The sequence below is a fragment of the Epinephelus lanceolatus genome, chromosome 16, assembly GCF_041903045.1.
Source record: "Epinephelus lanceolatus isolate andai-2023 chromosome 16, ASM4190304v1, whole genome shotgun sequence".
In the NCBI taxonomy this organism is placed as follows: Eukaryota; Metazoa; Chordata; class Actinopteri; order Perciformes; family Serranidae; genus Epinephelus; species Epinephelus lanceolatus.
Window position 1 is genome coordinate 31,014,994 of NC_135749.1, and position 18,645 is coordinate 31,033,638.

Sequence of the window (18,645 nt, forward strand, 5' to 3'; positions counted from 1 at the left end):
TATCTCTAGCACTCTGCAACTTACACCAAAACAATGTAGACTGATAAATAGCACCACAGGTAAGAGGAAAAATTATGTGTTTTTTATTTTGTGGCAAACTGTCCGTTTAATGTAGTGTTTCTATGTAAATTTAGGAAAAACCAGGGCACCCAATATGCCAGGCTGAACACCCTTGTGCCAGTCCTTATTGTTTACGGTTTGTTTTGGGGTTGTTGTTTTTTTTAACACTGGTAACCTGCCATTTAACATCAAAACACTATGAATTGTGGGTTATTCCCACATATTTGACCTTTATAATGAAGATAACACAGCCTATATAGTAGTCTAAATTAGCTTATCAATATTACTCATACTTATTTATGTGTTTTTGGCTCCTCTGCAGTGTGCTATTTATGATTATTCGGTACTTTAACTTTGCAGCGATGGTAGTGAATGCAAATGAATCAGTACACATGCTGTAACATTTCTATTCAGTGTATAGGCTATACATTTTTACCACTGGAGAATGGGATCATTTCTTTAGGCCTACAACAATGATAAATGACAATTTAAAAAAAAAAAAGACTGTTATTCATTTCCATGTAATTTTTTGTCAAAGCCCCATGAAGCCACTGGAGAGGGGGTAAAGAGCCGCACCTCTGGCTCCAGATGTGCAGGTTGCCCACCCTGACACTAACCTGTCTGACTTAACAGGAGTCAAGGGTCAAAACCTCAAATAGTGACAGGTAATTCAATGAAATCCTGTTAGCCTCTTCACCATTAAGGACAATGGGACATGCAGTAACCTGTATTTTATGTACACATGATGCTTCACCATAACAACACGTACAGAAGTAACAACCAAGCATCATTTTTCTCAGAAGCATCACAGCTATCGACGGGTTGACTGATTACAAGATACACCAATCAGTGTGTGTGCAAGCCTCACTTACATAGAAATGCTGTAAGCAGTAATTCTGTGAAGAAATGTAACTTCATGCATGGAGACCCCAGATAAGACAAATCCATTATGAGGTTAAAAAAAAGAGAGAGAGAGAGATGGGAGATAATGTGTTTCAATTATGAGGATGTTCTTTTTGCTTGTTGACTCACTCTGCTCTGATCATTTCAAAGAAAACAACAATGAAAATAATAACTAGATAAATCTCCTCTCTGTCTGGTGGGAAGGTTTTTTTTGTTTTGTTTTAAACATGACACAAAGGGACCGGAGGAAAACAAAATGGAAATTTCTAATATCAATGTTTCATCAATGCCGACTTTAGCCGGATGTGTTGAAAGAATCTATAATAAATTAAATGTGTTTTAGATCCCAGCCTCTTTGGATGCAACAGACAAAAGCAGAGCTGTGAAGATAAAAGAGACAGACAATGCAAAGATACATTTTCTGATTATTCTTTATTTCCTCCCTGATATCTTTGATGCTGATGGCATCTCAGAGAATTATGACTATTAGTTTTAATTCTGTACAACCTCGCAAAACCAACAAAGTGTTTCTGCATTTCAATGTGATAATTAAAGTGAAGGCAGTGTGTGTGGAAAAAAAAAAAAGAGTCCCGTGAACTCCTGCTTCAGAGCTCAGAGAGAAACTGACTGATGAAAACAAAATCCCTTTGATTAACTCCATTTCTGAACTCATCACTTTGAGTGCTTTCACCTTAGAGTCTTGTGTTTAGGGATTTTAACAGTAAACAGAATAATTAACACAGTGTAAAAATGGCACTGCTCGAGTGTTCTGTACGACAAGCAGATGGCACAAACAAAATACTGAAACAATGAGGTGACCACAACAGTGTAATGATCAAAAATATTCACCACAAACTTGATTTAATCTGTCAAAGCCTTGAAAGACGTTACAAGGAAGCTGTTTGTCTTTGAGGCAATGCAAATGGAAACTATTACAGATCTGCAAAGAGCTGTTTGTGATGTGGTTACCAATATGCAAGGCTAATTTATAAAATGTCAGATAATGGCCACTTATGTGTTCCATTTAGGAACAGTCTCTTAAAGGTCAGTTTGGAAAAATTACCATTACAATTATCCACAGCCAGAGGTGCCGTCTTCAAATCGCCTGTTTGTCCAACATGCAGCCCAGAACCCAACGATATGAAGCTTATGTTGATATAAAAAGAGAAAAGCAGCACATTTTCCAAACTATGAAGTTATAATCTGCATATTGGGGGCTGCATGTTTACTTAATAAATGATTAATCACTTATCAAAATAGTTTCCAATTATTCTCCTGCAGATTGGTTCATCTATTATTTGACTAATGGTTGCAGCTGCCCTGTCAACTTCATGTTGGTCTCAAGGGAAAACTGTGCATCTGCATTGCCTCAAAAATGTGAGAAGGGTCCAGTGGTGGACAGGCCACACCTCTTTTTAAACCAGAATTAATCTAGGGTTGGCCTGACTTTCACTTTCGCTGGCAAGCTTGTTAACAGATGGTAATTGATAATCCTGCACAGTATACCTTTGACCAATAGCTCTGTGGCTGTGCAGTGTATGGATGTATTATAAGAACAGTGCTGTTGTGGCTCGTTAATGTTTGCTGACCCACCTTACTCTGCCTCTGATTGGCTTCCCCCTGACATTCTTACCTTTACACTCCTCTTGCCTAAACCTAATCAATGCAACCAACAAAGGCAACCAGTACTAGCCAATCAGAGGGACAGTAGAGCCGGTCACATGTTAGATAATGTTGGTTGAAATGGTAGCGAAGATGGGGTATGTTATCCTGAAGTTCACAGTGGCTAGCTAACGTTAGCTAAGATGCTAGCTAGGATAAGCTGGGGAGGACTATGAGTTGTGGCGGGGTCGCCACCAGATATGCTTGGAAATCGTTGACAGGATCAGAATTTTAAGGTAGAAACAGCTATGAGAAACACTGAATAAGTTTACACTTCTTTGTATGCCACTTTGTCTCCATTTTAACTATCACACAGGTTTTATGCTCCTTTTTCACGGCCGATTCTTTCCCTTCGCCAATTAAAGAGTGTCTCTCCCTCTTAGCGGCTGCACGTTTCAGCACATCTGTAACTGCAGTCTGGTAAAGAGGATCTTTACAACTGTTTGGCACGCCACATGAAAGCAAAAAACAGGTGCGCAATGAGGAGTGCTTACACAGCAACACGACACTGAACGACGACGAGTGATGTGGTGAAGATGGCACATTTTTTTGAGTGAAGCTCGGAAGACATAAACAGGCATTTAAATATCTTTAGAGCTCAAAATCTAAGGAGACAAACAGGTATATGCAACATTTACATCTTCACTGGCAGATGAAACATAAAAACAGAATACAACTGACTGCAGATCAACAGAGAAAACTGAAAACCCAACTTTTTTTTTACAACTGCTCAACAGGACCAAACAGGTCCTTCAGGTCTGTATTATAGCATTAAGCTAGTATGTTAAGTCCTATATAACTGATTTTGTGTAACTGCTCTGAGGTGCTCATATTCTCAAAAAGTGGGGGTTATTTGTCAAAACCTTAAACTGTCAATAAAGTTATCTTAAGTTGAACTGTAGCCTTTTGACAAGTAACACATTTATTAAGACTATTAAACACAAATTTATGCATCTCACAGAATACTTTTTTTTTTTTTTAATTTTGGGATTTTAAAATGAATCCACTGAATTGAAAACCAGATATAAGATGTTTTCTTCTTAACCTTCTGCTTGTTTTGTGACATAATCTTGACAGCCAGGGACTGAGAAAATCTGATCCAGCTGTGCTGTGAGTTAAAGTTAAAATATACATCTTTTTTAAACTTTTTTTCTTATTTTATTGCTTAGGAATCAAGTTTTATACATTTTCTCTCTCTTTCCCCTCAACTCACAAAACTGAAGGTCTGTCATAGTGGTATGATCAAAGTAAAAATGGGGAGACGCCTTTTTAAACACCAACCCAGAAAAACTATACTTTTGACACTACCATTATCTGAATAGCTTCAAGTCAGAAGTTTTATAGAGGTTATAAAAGTGGTGCAGAAGCTCAACTGCTCATAAATGCTGTTTTAAAGACACTGTTTCTGTCCGGGTGAGCCAACCGAAGAAAGAATTTTGAATTAAATAATAGACAAGGTGCTTTAGAGGAGAATTTGGAGACCTATACTTTGATTTTATTCCAACTCAAACAGCACCTGAGCAATGATATGTGTATTTTACTGTTCGGCAGTGGAGAACAGTTTGGTCAGGACAAAAGTGTCCACTTTGGCCCAAGAGTTCAGTAGTGTGAAGAGACTGCTGAAGATGAAGATTGATCCGTAGAGAAAACCTTAAAATCATCTGCGACATCAAGTCTTAACCCAACAGTCAGAGACGAAGATTTTCTGAATCTGTTTATCCCGTTACATCAGCGGATATTTTATGACATTTCACTGGTAATGAGCCCTCCCAAAGCAGCAACGGCCGCACTGTCAGCCTGCACTCAGACGTCTTATAATAACAGTCCCACTGCACACATTCCCCCCAAAAAATCCAGCAGCTGCTACTGCTGAAGTGCCTTGAAATATTTGATTATCCTCCCTCAAGCACCTCTCATCAACAGCTACAATGGAAGTCTGCTGACACATTTGCAGGCATTTAATTGTCTTGAAACATCACACGCCCACTCCCAGACAGCTGCTGCCACCCAGGAAAGCTGCACTGAGATATTTCATCGAGTATTATTATCACACAGGTGGGAAACACCAGCCCGGCCCGGTTTTCTTTTGGGAGGAAGGGTGGTGAAGCTCCTTGGCCATGCAGACCACATAATGTCCACTGAAGGTCCTATTCTGTCCTGGCCAAGTTGCTGAAATAGTGAAGGTGGCTGCAGCGAGACATCTAAGAGTGTTTAATCGCCCTGTATAGACTCTTGCTGTGGCAGCCTGATCTAAAACATTTCATTAATCTTCCTGAAGGCTGCCTGCCCCCTGGTCAGCGACAGCCACAGTGGGAGTGTACTCAGCAACATTTCATCATGTTTTCCCACCCTGACCGCACCTCTCCAGGCAGTCAAAGTCATAATGAAATCCAACCTGAGACATTTCATTACAATTTTGCCTCCTTCTCCGAAACCTGAGTGCTGAAACTGAGCAGGAAAGGGGGTTTATGAAGCAGCTGTGTGACTGTTGGGTCACAAATCTTTAAACTTGAGCAGATCAGGATGTAAATATCAAAGGAAGCTCTTGTCCTGCCCTCGTCAGCTGCTTTTGAGGTGAGAAAAAAAAGCACTGCATGCTTGAGTGGAGCTACTCAGTGGCCATTAGAAGAGAAGTAGCATCTTCAATGAAAAGTCTGTTGATCCCCACAAGTGTGCCTAAGGGAAATAAACATTTAAGGGGAAAATGTGGCAACTTGAAAGTCTAAACTGGAGCATTTCACTTCATCTCAACAAGCTTGGTTTCTCTCATATCAGCGACATCCGCAGTGGAAGTCTGCGTTGGGGTCCTTCAGGAGCTTTTTGCGGTCGACGTGCAGACAGTCTATGTGGTACCAGGCGTCGCACACATCGCACTGGATCCACTGCACCGTGTCCTGTTGGGGCAGTCGGCAACGTGGCGCTGCGCACGGCTCCACCGCCCCGCCGGTCGCCTCGTCTTCCTCCTCCTCTTCGTCATCGTCTTCATCCTCAGAGGAGGAAGAGGAGGAGCCAGAAGAAGAAGAGGCAGAGGAGGTGGAAGAGGAAGATGAGGAGGATGGAGAAGGCAGAGAGGGCCGGGGAGGAAGGGGGTGTTTTCTGGGGCGGCCTCGTCGCTTACTGCGAGGAGAGGAAGAGGAGAGAAGGATGAAGCAGTGAGATCAGGGAGAAAAGCTTTAGGACAAGCTATTGCTTTAAGGAATAATTTGCTGATTTCCTACAAGCTTTGTAAAATAATAATGTGGGTAGTATGTGTAACTGAACTGTGGTAACCTTCATCTTGCCAGCACTGAGAACTCCCAGCTCATTTACCAGCAAAAATGTGGCGGATGACACAAAATGGATTTTCATTGGCTCTTGGGCTCTTGCTCACACTACAGATTATACTTCATTTTTTATGCCTACCGCCACGGACACAAAGACTGTAGAAGCAGGTTGCGAGAGAGGGCCACCCCCCCCTCTCAGATCTAACTGTAAAACTTGGCTTTGCTGATCAAACATAAACCCAGATTTAGTTACTGCTTTGCCTATTTCTTTCCTAAAATGTCTTCAAAAAAATATTTTAGTGCACTGTTTGGCTGTAATACAAGAGTTTGTGAACAGGAAGTGGGTGCGAAGATTCTGTGACTGCCTTCTGTTATTTCTCATTCTTTTTCTCATTCATTTCAATTCTACAGATAAACAGAGGGGTTGGTCAGTTACCTTGCTGGATGGTGAAATCTGTTGAACTGCATCCTGCCTCTCTCCTCTGTTCGAATCCTCACTGATGGCGAGGCCAGGCTGTAGTTCTCCCCTCCAACCACCAGAGGGGAGAAGACCGGAGAGCTGTTAGCCCTCCGCCTGCCTCTTTGCGCTATCGGAGAACTGTGGGCCGGTTTCTGTTGGCGGAAACCTGCAAGGTTGCCGTGCATCACCGTCTGGACCCGGTGCATCGTCTGCATTTCCTGTTTATGAACGGCAGGGTTGGTGAATTGTGCCTGGATGAGATGGTGGTTGAGTCTGCTGTTTGTCATGGCACCGTGGAAACTGCCGATGGTCCTGATGCCGACGGGAAAGGGCTTGGCCTCCAGTGGCCGCCGGACGTCGTCGTGGCTCTTGGGCTGCAGCGGCAGAGGAGGAGAGCTGAAACTCTCAGACTCAGACTTGTAGAGCCGCCGCCGCTTCTTCCCCCTCGATCTCTGTCCATCCTCCACAACTCCTGCTGGAGCTAAACCACACAAAATGAGAATATTTCAATAGAAGCAGCAATCAAAGCTATCCATCTCCATTTTCCTCTTCTACATACGCCTTCTTTAACTGACCTGGCTTCAGTAATAAAAATATGTTTAAAAGCTGCCAAAAAACACATATTCTTATAAAAAAACTGCAGCCTCCAATATTTGCAGAAAGGTCAGTACGTCCGCAGCAGTTTTATTTGAGCATTATGTTAAGCCTCACCTCCTCGACTTCTGGGCTCGTCTGAGCTGTCATCCTCAAGGAGGACTGTGTGAGCAGACTTCCTCCTGCTCCGTGAGGTTGGCTGGAGGGACTTTGCAGAAGGCACTGAAGCTGCAGAGGAGAATGACGGAGGCGTGGAGGGCGGGAGCAGAGAGGATAAACCCACAGCCAGGGGAGGCGAGGAGGAGGAGCCGGGGTCCGAGGCAGTTCCCTCGTGGCTGTGGCTCCTCTTAAAGGTCCAGGCGCTGCCCTTCATCTTGCTCAGACTGCCGATGGAGTTGAGGATGACGGTGGCCCGGTTGATGGACAGCTTGGACAGGTCCAGGTTGGCGGCCACCTTGCGGTCAAGGTTAGTTCTGATCCGATTCTGTATGTCGGAGGAGAAGGTGCCCGCCTGGGAGGCAAGATATATAAATTAGAAAATTATCTAGTAAAGGTCGAATGTAAATATCCATCAGGTGCTTGCGTGGCTTGGCAGATTTACTTTTCAAAGACAGATGGCGAAGTTTAAGATAAAAACATTTGCATCACTAATGTATTTTTGTCCATTTCTGTTTAGTTTCTACACTTCATGAATGTGCAAGTTTCTAATTAAAGTAAAAATCAGAGAGCACCTGATTCTATCTTAAAAATAGCACAGAAAGAATTTTGTCCATGATTTTAAATGTTCACATGCTGCCTGGTGGACACCTTAACCAAAGTGCCTTATAGTCACACTGCCTGCACACTATGGTGACGCATGAGTGGGAGGGAATCTGAAAGACAAGGATGGTATCATTCTACATTATTCTCTTCATCACCATTAAATCTCATTAAAACACCAAAACCAACAATGTGTTGGTGCATTTCTGAATTCTTTACCACTTACTACCCAAGCACATGGCCAGTCCATTGGTTTCTGCAGAAGACATAGATCTCTAACTCTGTATATTTTAGGTTACCAACTGATTTACGTCAGGACTACCAAGTACCGATTCATGTTAAATCAAGCAATGCCAAATTGGGTGGCATCTGGGTGCACCATGTTCTGGCTGCGAGGTGGCTACCAGAGGTGCTCTCAGCCACTCCAGGACAGAACACAACCAGGTCATAGCCAGAATGTGGGGCAGTGGTGCCAGGTGGAAAAACATCCATGTTTGGACCGTAAGCATAGGCCTCTGAGGGCTTTTCACTTGCAAGTCTAAAGCCATGTTCACACTGGGTGCTGAAACGCCCTGATATGTCAATGGACGCGCAGCCGTCCGTCGACAGTTGCCTGGATGTTTACACCAGAGGCATATTGCTCTGCGCTAGTCAGCAAACTTTCTGCTCCTCTGCTCTTCTCTAATCCCATTTAGAGCTCCATCTCTGTTTGCTCTGTGTGTTTTGTCTGTCTGCTTGTCTCTCTGGCTCTCTGTTTCAACAGAAGTGACAAATATGTGCAAGTATGGGGTGCATATTTTATCATTTATCATAATCAAATTACTTAAATCATATCTAATGTATTCTTTATATCATTCATAATAGATGATCAGTGTGTTTTCCAGCCAGATTTGCATGCAGCTCGCACAAAAAATAGACCACATGCCGAAACTAATGCTGTAGATCACAAGCTGGCTGGGGAGCTCGGGGCCAGAGCGTGTCCTGTATAAACAGCCCAACTGGTTAACATGGGCACCGAATGGCCGTGCGCAGTGCTCCGTGGAAAATCGATGCCCTTCATGGTGCTTCCACCTCCAGTGTGAACCTGGCGTCGTCACGCAACAGATATGCTCTCATTTTTATCGATGCAGCTGTCTGCACCAGCTTTGTGCCAGCTTGCGTCTCAGCTGCATCTCATGGCTTTGAGCGTTTAAGTTTGTTTTATTTTCAACAAAAAGGTGCGTATGCATGGTTGATGCCCAATAAAAAAGGCACTAAAATCTACATTATGCAGCCAAGGCAGAGCAGAGTGTGCTGTCCCTGGGCAAAGCTGGAGACCAGCATACTCTGGTCAAGAGATTCTCCGGCACTTCTGCCCAGCAGCCGGAGGTTTGGATTTTAGTACCAAAAAACAGTACCAGTGAGTCCTGGTGCAGAATTGCAGGTACCGGTATCATTTTAAATGTCAAATGGCTGTGTTAAAAAAAAAAACAAAGAATATCACCAGGGTTGTCTTTTTCCCTATGAGATGTGCCATCACTTAAAGAGTTACTAAAGACTGAACAAAACTTAATTGCACATCATCACCTTGCCAAGAATCTAAGTTTGCCTTGAGGGAAAACATGCCTGCTATTTTCAATATGCATCGAAAGTCATTATCCCAGCTCTTCATACAGCCACTATATTACAATGTATTATCTTAGGCGGACTATGTGACATTGTGGTCATATTGGAAAAACTTACATTGATGAACCCTACTGGCAATAACTTTCAGAAAGCATAGAGAAAAAGCCCAGACTTGTCGTTTAACCTCAAACTTTGTGAGATACACAGGCCCCCAACAGCTTTGTGGAAAATTGCAATCTATGACTAAATCTGTGCAGTATATGAAGCATCCTTATAAATCTGTACAGTGCACTGAAGGTGCACAGAATATGGACAACAAAGAGATGAGTATCTCAGCTGAATAGGTGCTTAATAATAAAAACAAAAATTACCTTTGGAATTGTGATGGCATCGAAGTCAAGCGGGCGAACTTTAACCTTCTGGAAGAGGAAATAGAATTCGGGGCTCCCTGGAGCGGACTGGCCACCGAAGGTCAGCGTGTCGCCATCTGAGAGCTCCCATTGGACACCTGGCTGGAGACGGACCTCGTTGACCCAGGTGCCTAGCAACGTGAGAGCAAGAGGAGGTTAGGATTTTATTTTCTAATTGAAAGCTATTGCTGACACTGAATCTCGCTCCTTAGAGACTCATCCAGCCACACTGACATAGAAGTGGTGGGACACAAACAAGCTACAGTTTTGCAGTTGAGGGCGATGTTACCTGGGGCCAGATCATCACACAACTTTTTTTAATATATGAACGTCTGACAACCGAGAAAGAATAAATCAAGAGCCTCCAAATAAAGTCATTTGTTGACTATCAATGTGTTTACAGCTTCCAGAGTTGAGGGGAAATGTAAAACTGTCTGTGAAATGGACCTAGAATTGAGGAGCTGGAAGGCTACAAGGCAATCAAATGGCCACGACAGCACGGCACAAAATGAGAAATGTGCAGTGAATACTAAGATGTAATTTTAATAGCAGAAATGAAAAATGTGTGAAACAGACTGTGAAATTACTTGAAAAATTAGGGAGTAAGAGCGCAGTTTAGATTCGGAGCCTGTCAGACACAGTCCAGTGGCCTTAAGCGAAGACGCAGCCTTCACTCTCAGTCTCCTACTTCCTCACCTTGTACTACTTCCTGTGCTCTTCAGGTTTAACTTAAGACCATACGCAAACTGAGGTAGAAAGACGCAGTATCTCTGACGTCCCTGTATATATGATGAAAGGCTGTTCCCCTCTTGTGTCAGACACCTACATACTGACATCACATCAGCTGTTAGTGCTCCTTGATCTAGAATTGAACAAGTTGCGCCTCATTACTCCTATTGTTCATTTGCTCCTCTTTAATCCCTCTCGGCACTCACTGAGTACAGATCCATTTTATGCTCTCAGTTGTCAACGACCACTTTAGACTGAATGAACAAGACTTGGCTGATTTTCTTAATACCTACACATTTCAAAGTTACTATATGTCACATGTGTAATTATGTCTTCATCCATAGCTAAATAAAAACTGTCTTAACTCATGTATCTGCACCATCTGTCTTTTTGTAGATTTTATGGTTCATCGTGTCATCTTTATTCATTTCAAGTGAGGCTGCAATGAACAGTTTTTCTCATTATTAAATAATCTGCGATTATTTTCTGAATAAATCAATCAAGTTGTTTGTTTTGTGTGACCAACAGTCCAAAATTCAAAGAGATTTAAAGGATAACTTTGGTATTTTTCAACCTGGCCCCTATTTTCCAGTGTTTTTGTGTCTAAGTGATTAATGGGAACAACAGTTCTTTGAGCACTGAAGCTACTTAACAGGGTGCAATGTAACCACTCAGGGCATTTGTGCACCGTCAATGTACGTCCACTAAAAGTGCTTGATTTTGGCACTGACAGGCTCAGATTATTATTCTAAGTGTCTGACAACATTATTGAAAGGATTCCTACAAAGATGGACCTTTTTGGTGAAGAGTAAAATCCCTTTTGTTTAACCAGAAACAGCCCAAAACTCGCTATTGGCAAACCCACCAGACTATTTAAATAAACAGTAATTTTAGCGTGTATATAGCCAGCATATTTTCACTTCTAACTGGGTGAATTAAAGGATGGAAAGGGTGGATTTAGGGGGATATGTTGGCAGAAATGTAATGTAATATAATATGTACGTGTTCCTTCGTGTATAATCACCAGAAAATAAGACCCATCGTGTTTTACGTTACCTTCAAATGAGCTGTTTATTTCTACATAAGGAGCGGGTCCTTATCTGCAGAGATCGCCATGTTGCCCCGCCATGTTTCTACAGCAGCCCAGGACTGACAAACCAAACTCTGGCTCTAGATGGGGCCATTCGCGCTTTTTTGTTTTGTTTTGTTTTGTTTATATGTGTCATAGTTAGCATCTCATTAAGTACTGGACCAATTTCAAAACTTTTTCATCCCATTCCTCACTTAGACACAAAAAAAGGGTTAAAAATGCAGAGTTACATTTTAATGTACAACTACACCACTGACACCACTGAACAAAGAAAAGCAGGAAATCTCTGTTGATACAGCAGTTGAACTAGAAAGTATTTGACTGACAAAAATGACTGAAACTTTTTTTTTTTCTAAATAGCTGTAAATTCATTTTCTGTAAATCAACGAGGGAATTTATCAACTAATTGTTTCAGCTCTACTTTTAGGCATCAAGTTTCTTTGATATAGCTGCTGTCCAACTGGTATTTGAACAATTTAGCCTACTACTCAGTCTCTCACCCTTATGGTTAGGACACTATTTTAATATTAATATTCTATTTATTTTTTCAGCATGTTAATAACAAATATAATCATTTTGATCACAGGCATCCTGGCAATGAAGTAAAGGAAAAAACTAAATGAATGGACCAATGCACATGCATCAAACAGGACACAAGACTTCACTAAACAGTTAGACAAATATGAAAATGGTGTGAATCATATGCTACAGCCTTCACAGTCACCTGACCTGAAGCTAACTGAATACCAGTGGGGGATTTTGGACAGATGTATGCTCTCAAAAACCATAATCAAAACACCAAATGAGGGAATATGTTTTGGCAGAATGCCGTCTCTATGCCATGGAGCATTGAACCAGCTCTAGAAGCTGGCTGTGGTCCAAAACCTCTCTAATACACTCTATGTTGGTTTTTTCAGTTCAGAAGACATAAATCAGAGTCAAAGATCAGGAAAAGTTGAGGCTCTTGAGGGTTCAACGCTAATGTCTTTTTTTACACATACCCAATTTTTACTTGCAATGATACAAATTGTTTTATTTATTAGCAGTTATAAATAACAACAAATCTAAAGTTAATTTTCGTGTTTACTCTTAACTAAAGTAAAAACTTAAGTTCCAACTGAACTCCTGGTCGCTTGCTCTTCAGCTCATTACTAAGGATAGACCGATACATTGGCTGGCCGATATATCGGGCCGATATTTGAGTTTTTTACTTGTATCGGCATCGGCCGATACGCGCGTGGGTTCGCGGATTTATTTTTCCCTGGCACTTTTTTTCATTTGAAAGTATGTGGTTAAGTTGAACAAAGCTGTTGAATCCTACTGTGTACAGTAGTTGTTGTTTTATTTATGCTTCAGCTTAAATATTTGTTTATTTTATAAAGACATTACTGGAAGATTTAAGAGCACTGAACTCTTTTTTTTATTTGAATGTATAACAATAATAATAATAATAATAATAATATTCTACCTGTTCTACCTCAACTTTCCATCTTGTTTTAGTATTTATTACTGTTCAATAAATGTTTCTTATTTTAAACTTGAGACCTGGAATATTTGTTATCATTGTGTCATTTTTTTGTTATATAAATTGAGGGAGCAAAAGCAGTATCGGCCCCAAATATCGGCTCCAGAAAATCGGCAGTCCATAATCCGTCATCAGCTAAGGGTGATGGAAAAAAATCGGTATCGGCATCGGCCCTAAAAAATCCATATCGGTCTATCCCTAGTTTTTACTAACACCATCTTTCTGCAAGCGCCTAATTGGTACTGCGCATGTGCAACTTTCAGCAGAGGTGAAAAGGTAGCAAGATAGCTCAGTTACCTCCATAATCAGCTCCAGAAAAAACAAAACATACAACATTTTCATACCACTTTCCCAATTGGGTAAGTGGGTTGCTAGATTTACCAGTCTGACACGGCATATTACTTGCCCCAGGCAGTCAGGTAATCCTCATTGTTGAGCCCTGCTCTTTAATCACTTTATCACGATCAAACTCCAATTTAGGTGATTTTTGTGTAATGAATCAAACTGGGAGGATCAAATGTTTCTCAGTAGGCTGCAGCTCTAAACCACTTCGAGAAAATAAAAGTGCTGGCAGGAGAGATAATTGAAAAGTTTTTAAAATTGAGGTTTCTGAGAAGCATTTAGCTCCTAATGTGTTTGTGTGCATCTGAGGCTTCACCTCATGTGTATGTGTTCAGCTGTGTTTGGGCAGTTAATCGCTGTGTATGTGTTGAGGCTCAGCTGCTGTCAGGCTGCAGGTGTTAGTAATTCAGCCGAAAACAGTATGTGTGTGTTTTTTAGAGTCTATTATATTTAGTATCTGTATTCCTGTCAATCCAAATGTGTGTGTGGGCCCAGTTTTCTATTAAACCTGCAATTTTATTCCTCTTGCACAAGCAGTGTGTGTGTGTGTGTGTGTACTCCATGAATAAACAATAAAAGGAAGTGTATGGTGTCTGTGAGAGTGTGTTTTCCTATAGAAGCACTGATACTTCTTGTAAGTGGGTGTGTATCTTCGCCTCTTTCTCTCTTCCACAATGACTGTAGAGTGTGTGAGTGTGAGTGTGTGTGTGTCTCAATCCTTCTCTCACCATGACTGCTTCTGTCCTTGATGTGGACAATCCAGCCCTCCTCCTGCGGCACTGCGTCACCTTCACCCGCCTCCCTCTCTGCGTGCAGCTCAGCGTGGATTCGTGACACCGACGTCGAGTCCAGCGTGACATCACACAGCTCCGCTGCCCGCCCCAGTCGGAACACAGAGTGGCTCAGCGCCGGCCTGAATGTGTACAGGTCCCGTGCCGAGTCGCCAGCCGACGAACCGATCCGAAGCAACTGGAAGCATGGCTGCACCCCGGAGAGCATGACTGAAGGGTTTGATTGTCTGCCACCTCTAAGCCCTCACCTGCCCCCACCCAGAGGCCACACCCTATCTGTGACAGGCCCTGAGTTACAGAACGCTGCGATCCATTGTGGGATACAACTCGTCACTAGTGGAAAGAAGTTAAATTGAAGGCATTTGACCAAAGAGTGCTGACTGTAAACATGAAGCTAAACTGCAAGATAAAATATTCTAAACAGAGGCTTGAAAGCACTGAGTGTGAAGGTTACAAGCAGGTGCAGCAACAGGTGTTTGCATTAGTATGGAGAGCTGATGACTTGTTGTGCCCTGCTGTGAATACATGAATAAATAATGAGGATATGGAGCACTGTATAAGCTGTTGAAGGGTGGAAATGAGCCTCTGCACTCTGCTATGAGCTCAAACTCAAACGGACTAAATCCCCCGTGGAGTGGAGGCTATAAGAAGATGGATTTGAGAAGAAAGACTTTCAGTAATGTGGACAGCCTGTGTGTTACTGTGCTGCTAAATCGAAAGGTGCGGTAAACATTAAAACTGTGAAAAGGTAAACCTGCCAAAAAACCTGACAGCCGTGACTTTTAGCTGGAGCTCTGATGTTTAATATTTTCAGGTTTGAACAGCTGTCGCCCGAGTCTGTGTGTGTGTGTGTGTGTGTGTGTGTGTGTGTGTGTGTGTGTGTGTGAGAGAGAGAAAGAGATTAAAATCCAAGGCTCCTGACATCAATTGACATCAGCAGTCTCACAGGTGGGGAGCCTGACAGGGTGTAACGGCTGAGGTCTGTCTGATCTGCAAGAAAACAAAAAGAAAAATCTTTGAAATTAAAAAAAAAGCTTAATTGCCATACTTAGTGTCTGAAAAACAGCGTTATAAATATACTTTACTTGACACTTTAGACAACATGAAGGCACAATACACGTTCTATCACAAGCTCCCGTTATAAATTAAACTAATGTCACACTGAAGCAGCAACATACAGATGCTACATTTACAACAGAACATTAAAACTGTCATCTTCACTTGATGAGCTTTAGCTAGCTGCAGTGTGCACCGCATGCCGTGCATCAGCTGCACGTAGACAAATCATGGGATCACCACACAAAGCAAGAAACAATAACCAACAGAAATTAGCGGCTTGTCAGGTCAAACCTCGTTTTAAGAACCAAAACTGCATCTACCCTTGTGTAATATATATATTTACTGAAATATGCGTTGGTTAACGTTAAGATAAGAGCTATAATGCTATACTGCAGTCATGGTGTTAAGCCAGTCAGACAGGATTGAGCTAGCTGACGTTAGTTCCTTGTAGGACAGACTGAAAGTCAAAGCTGCCACTTACAACAATGTCACACCGACTTTATGTGAATATATCCTCAACCCGCCGACGACAGAACGCCGTCGACTGCTCCGCACGCTTATTAAGCTCCGAAAATTGAAATAATTTGTATTGTTTCTGCAGGGTTTTATCGCCGTATTCGCCAGGGTTCCGTGCGGCTTTTCGCCTTCTTTCCTCCCAGGAGGAAGTCCTTTGAAATTTGGCGCGCCAGTCCCTGGGCTTCCTTGCGCGAGAACCCGCGTCATGTCCTGCTCCGCCCCGATTGGCTGACGGCCAGGGCGCCTTCAGCGGGAGCAGGACGGACCTCTGTGAGGGAGAAGTGGGACACAAAGGCAAAGGGTGTCACTGGGACTGAATAGTCTAATGCAGGCTAGGAATCATCTTCCTGAATGGAGTTTATGTCGCAGGCTGGTTCACTGAGAGCAGTGTCACATTAATAGTTTAAAGTTTAACCTTTTGAAACCTGAGCAAATTGGCTGAATTTACTTTAAAAACATGGGGAGAAAGCAATGAGCAATGAAAGAAGAAATGACCCAAAAGAAATGCAAGAAATTTGTAAAATGAGAAAATTATTGGGAAAAAAGAGAGCTCAAAACAAACAAAGGAACTGACCTTAAAGTAGTGCTTAAAAAGATATAATAATTCTGCAACATAAAATTTAAATGTAAAATAATAATGATAGTAATAATAATAAACATATTTTTTCACTAGCTTTCTTTCCCCCTATTTTTTTAAAAAAAAATTCTAAATATCTTTTTTGCAATTTGTGGGACATTTCTTACCAAGTTGCTTATTGCCTTTTTTCTTGTGTTTTTGAAAGAAATCACACCAATTTGCTCAGGGTTCAAAGGTTTAAAGGAGTTTTAAGACAGATTTATTTACTTATTTATCTATTTGATATGGTTATTTTCTATAGTTATGGTTTAACTAATAGGGACAGGAAATATTTGTAATGTCGGGACTATTGTAACAGCACCACTTTCCCCAAGGAGGGATGATCTATGAGTCATGTAATGCATTCACTGTATGACCCCTTCCTTACTTTATGAAAGTGTTACAACTAACCCCAATGACAACAAAACACATTTTCTCTATGTTGTTCCTTTTCTCAGCATGCCATTAGACTTGAAAAAAACCCATAAACATAGGGGTGTAGTTGAGGCAGGGACAAACAGTAAGGTCGGTCCCCAAAGAATACTCTGTCTGCAATGTGACATTTAGAAGATACTGCAATAAATAAATAAATAAATCCAAATAATCAGACAAAGAGGATCAACACAGCTGCCCTATGTGGGCTATCACAGCAGTCAGAAAGTATTCAGTGCAGAGCAAAAGGATGTCTTGACTGGTTATTTAACTGAGGCAGCAGACTTGTATTTTGGACTCACTCCATGTGAGATACTAAGCATCTGACACATACAGGCTAGCGCGTTAGACCTTATTAGGAATTGGTTACCATTGTATGTATCAGTTTTTCCTATGTGTAATTTTTTGTAATTGCGTTATTTTTCTTTTTTTTTATCCTTATTGTTACAACTCACCTCAGGTTGTGGGGCAGGTTTTAACAGTGGAACTTCTTGCTTTTGACATTAAATCATGAATCCTGTGCTATAGTTGGAGAGATTTGCTATTTGTAGTTGAGAAATAAGGGTACTTTGGGCCAAACGTAGTTGTAGGTGCTGAGACAAAAAGTGTTACAATTATTTTCCCCTACAGTAGGGTCAAGTCACACAATATGATACACCTTTTTTAGATTAACAGGAAAACCACCTAAGTAATACTTTCAAAATTTGTTATGGGTCTTTGCTTCATTTCTACAAAGTAAATATTTTGCCAGATAAAATACTTTAAAAACTTTGGACCTCCAAACACATAAAGAACCCCAACCTCACTCCAGTGACATGTTCAGGTAGATTGGAACAGCTGGTAAGGTAAAGTGGGACAGCTGTGTTTGTCTGTTTTTCAAAATACATTAAATACATTTATCAGTTCTGTCATTAGCCTAATTTATTTAATCATTAATGTAACCTAAATATTCATTCCAACCTTTCTGCTGTGCTATTCCCATTCTTTTGCTGCCTGTCTCCTTGGTGCCATGTTGTCTACTTTGGGCATGTGTGTGTGTGCTTACATGTGTGTAACGATGATGGCTAATTCTGGACTATTGTGGCTGACATGGACTCACTATTTTTTCTTTGCTCTGCCCATCAGTTTTCTCAGACCAGTCAAAATGATTGTTTCATGTATAGTGCAGTAGCAACAATGCAATAACATGTTTGGTGGTTGTCTGCCAATATTTTAAGAAGCCCAGAAAAAACATCACTTGTCCCATTTTACCTGATGTCTCAATTTCCTCACTTCACCCTATGCATAGACAAACTGAAAACAGCCGTCTGAGGTATCACAGCGTTTATAGTGAATGCTAATTTGCAGCACCCATCCCTAGAAGGCCTTTTATGAAACTAAGAGATTAGAAAAATGAAGTAAAAATAAGTTAAACTGATCACAGCATGGTACAATAAAGCATGCATTAAAAACATTACATTCATTTACAAATTCACAAGGATTTAGTAGCTTCCTTAAAAGTGGTAAAGTTTGCAGCATATTTTTGAAGGGATCACATAGTAAGCTCCAGGACTTTGCTCCTTTCACAGACAAAGTTGTCTGAGCAAAAGATGTTTTGCAGAATGGAACCTTGCCAGCTGCTGTGGTTGATCTGCTAAAGCTCTATAATCTCTTGATGTAGGCTATTTGCAGAAATGCTGAGGAGCAAATCCACTTAAATATTTAAACACAAGCTAAACACTATGCCAATCAATTAAGTTTGCAAAACCTAAAATCATGCATTTACTTAAAATGTGACAGTATGTACACGTGTGCAGTATATAAAATTACTCTGATTCATAATAATAGTT

The 18,645-nt window shown here is 41.3% G+C and overlaps 1 protein-coding gene across 1 annotated transcript; it reads right to left on the bottom strand.

Moving 5' to 3' along the window:
* Nucleotides 1–1,378: 1,378 nt before the first annotated feature.
* Nucleotides 1,379–15,909, bottom strand: tcf19l (transcription factor 19 (SC1), like). The gene is made up of 6 exons (XM_033636324.2): nucleotides 15,734–15,909; nucleotides 14,131–15,183; nucleotides 9,678–9,847; nucleotides 7,060–7,453; nucleotides 6,325–6,829; nucleotides 1,379–5,742 (listed from the first exon to the last, which is right to left on the bottom strand). Exons 2-6 carry the CDS (start codon nucleotides 14,399–14,401, stop codon nucleotides 5,397–5,399), a joined length of 1,686 nt encoding a protein of 561 aa, XP_033492215.1. The 5' UTR covers nucleotides 14,402–15,183; nucleotides 15,734–15,909; the 3' UTR covers nucleotides 1,379–5,396.
* Nucleotides 15,910–18,645: the final 2,736 nt, after the last annotated feature.

Excerpts from the sequence above, each read along its gene's own strand:
- tcf19l (XM_033636324.2), bottom strand. The coding sequence starts at position 14,401 with ATGCTCTCCGGGGTGCAGCCATGCTTCCAGTTGCTTCGGATCGGTTCG. Across the intron at positions 9,848-14,130 it reads CAAGGACAGAAGCAGTCATG|GCACCTGGGTCAACGAGGTC; the intron begins GTGAGAGAAGGA and ends TCACGTTGCTAG. Across the intron at positions 5,743-6,324 it reads AGATTTCACCATCCAGCAAG|TAAGCGACGAGGCCGCCCCA; the intron begins GTAACTGACCAA and ends CTCTCCTCGCAG.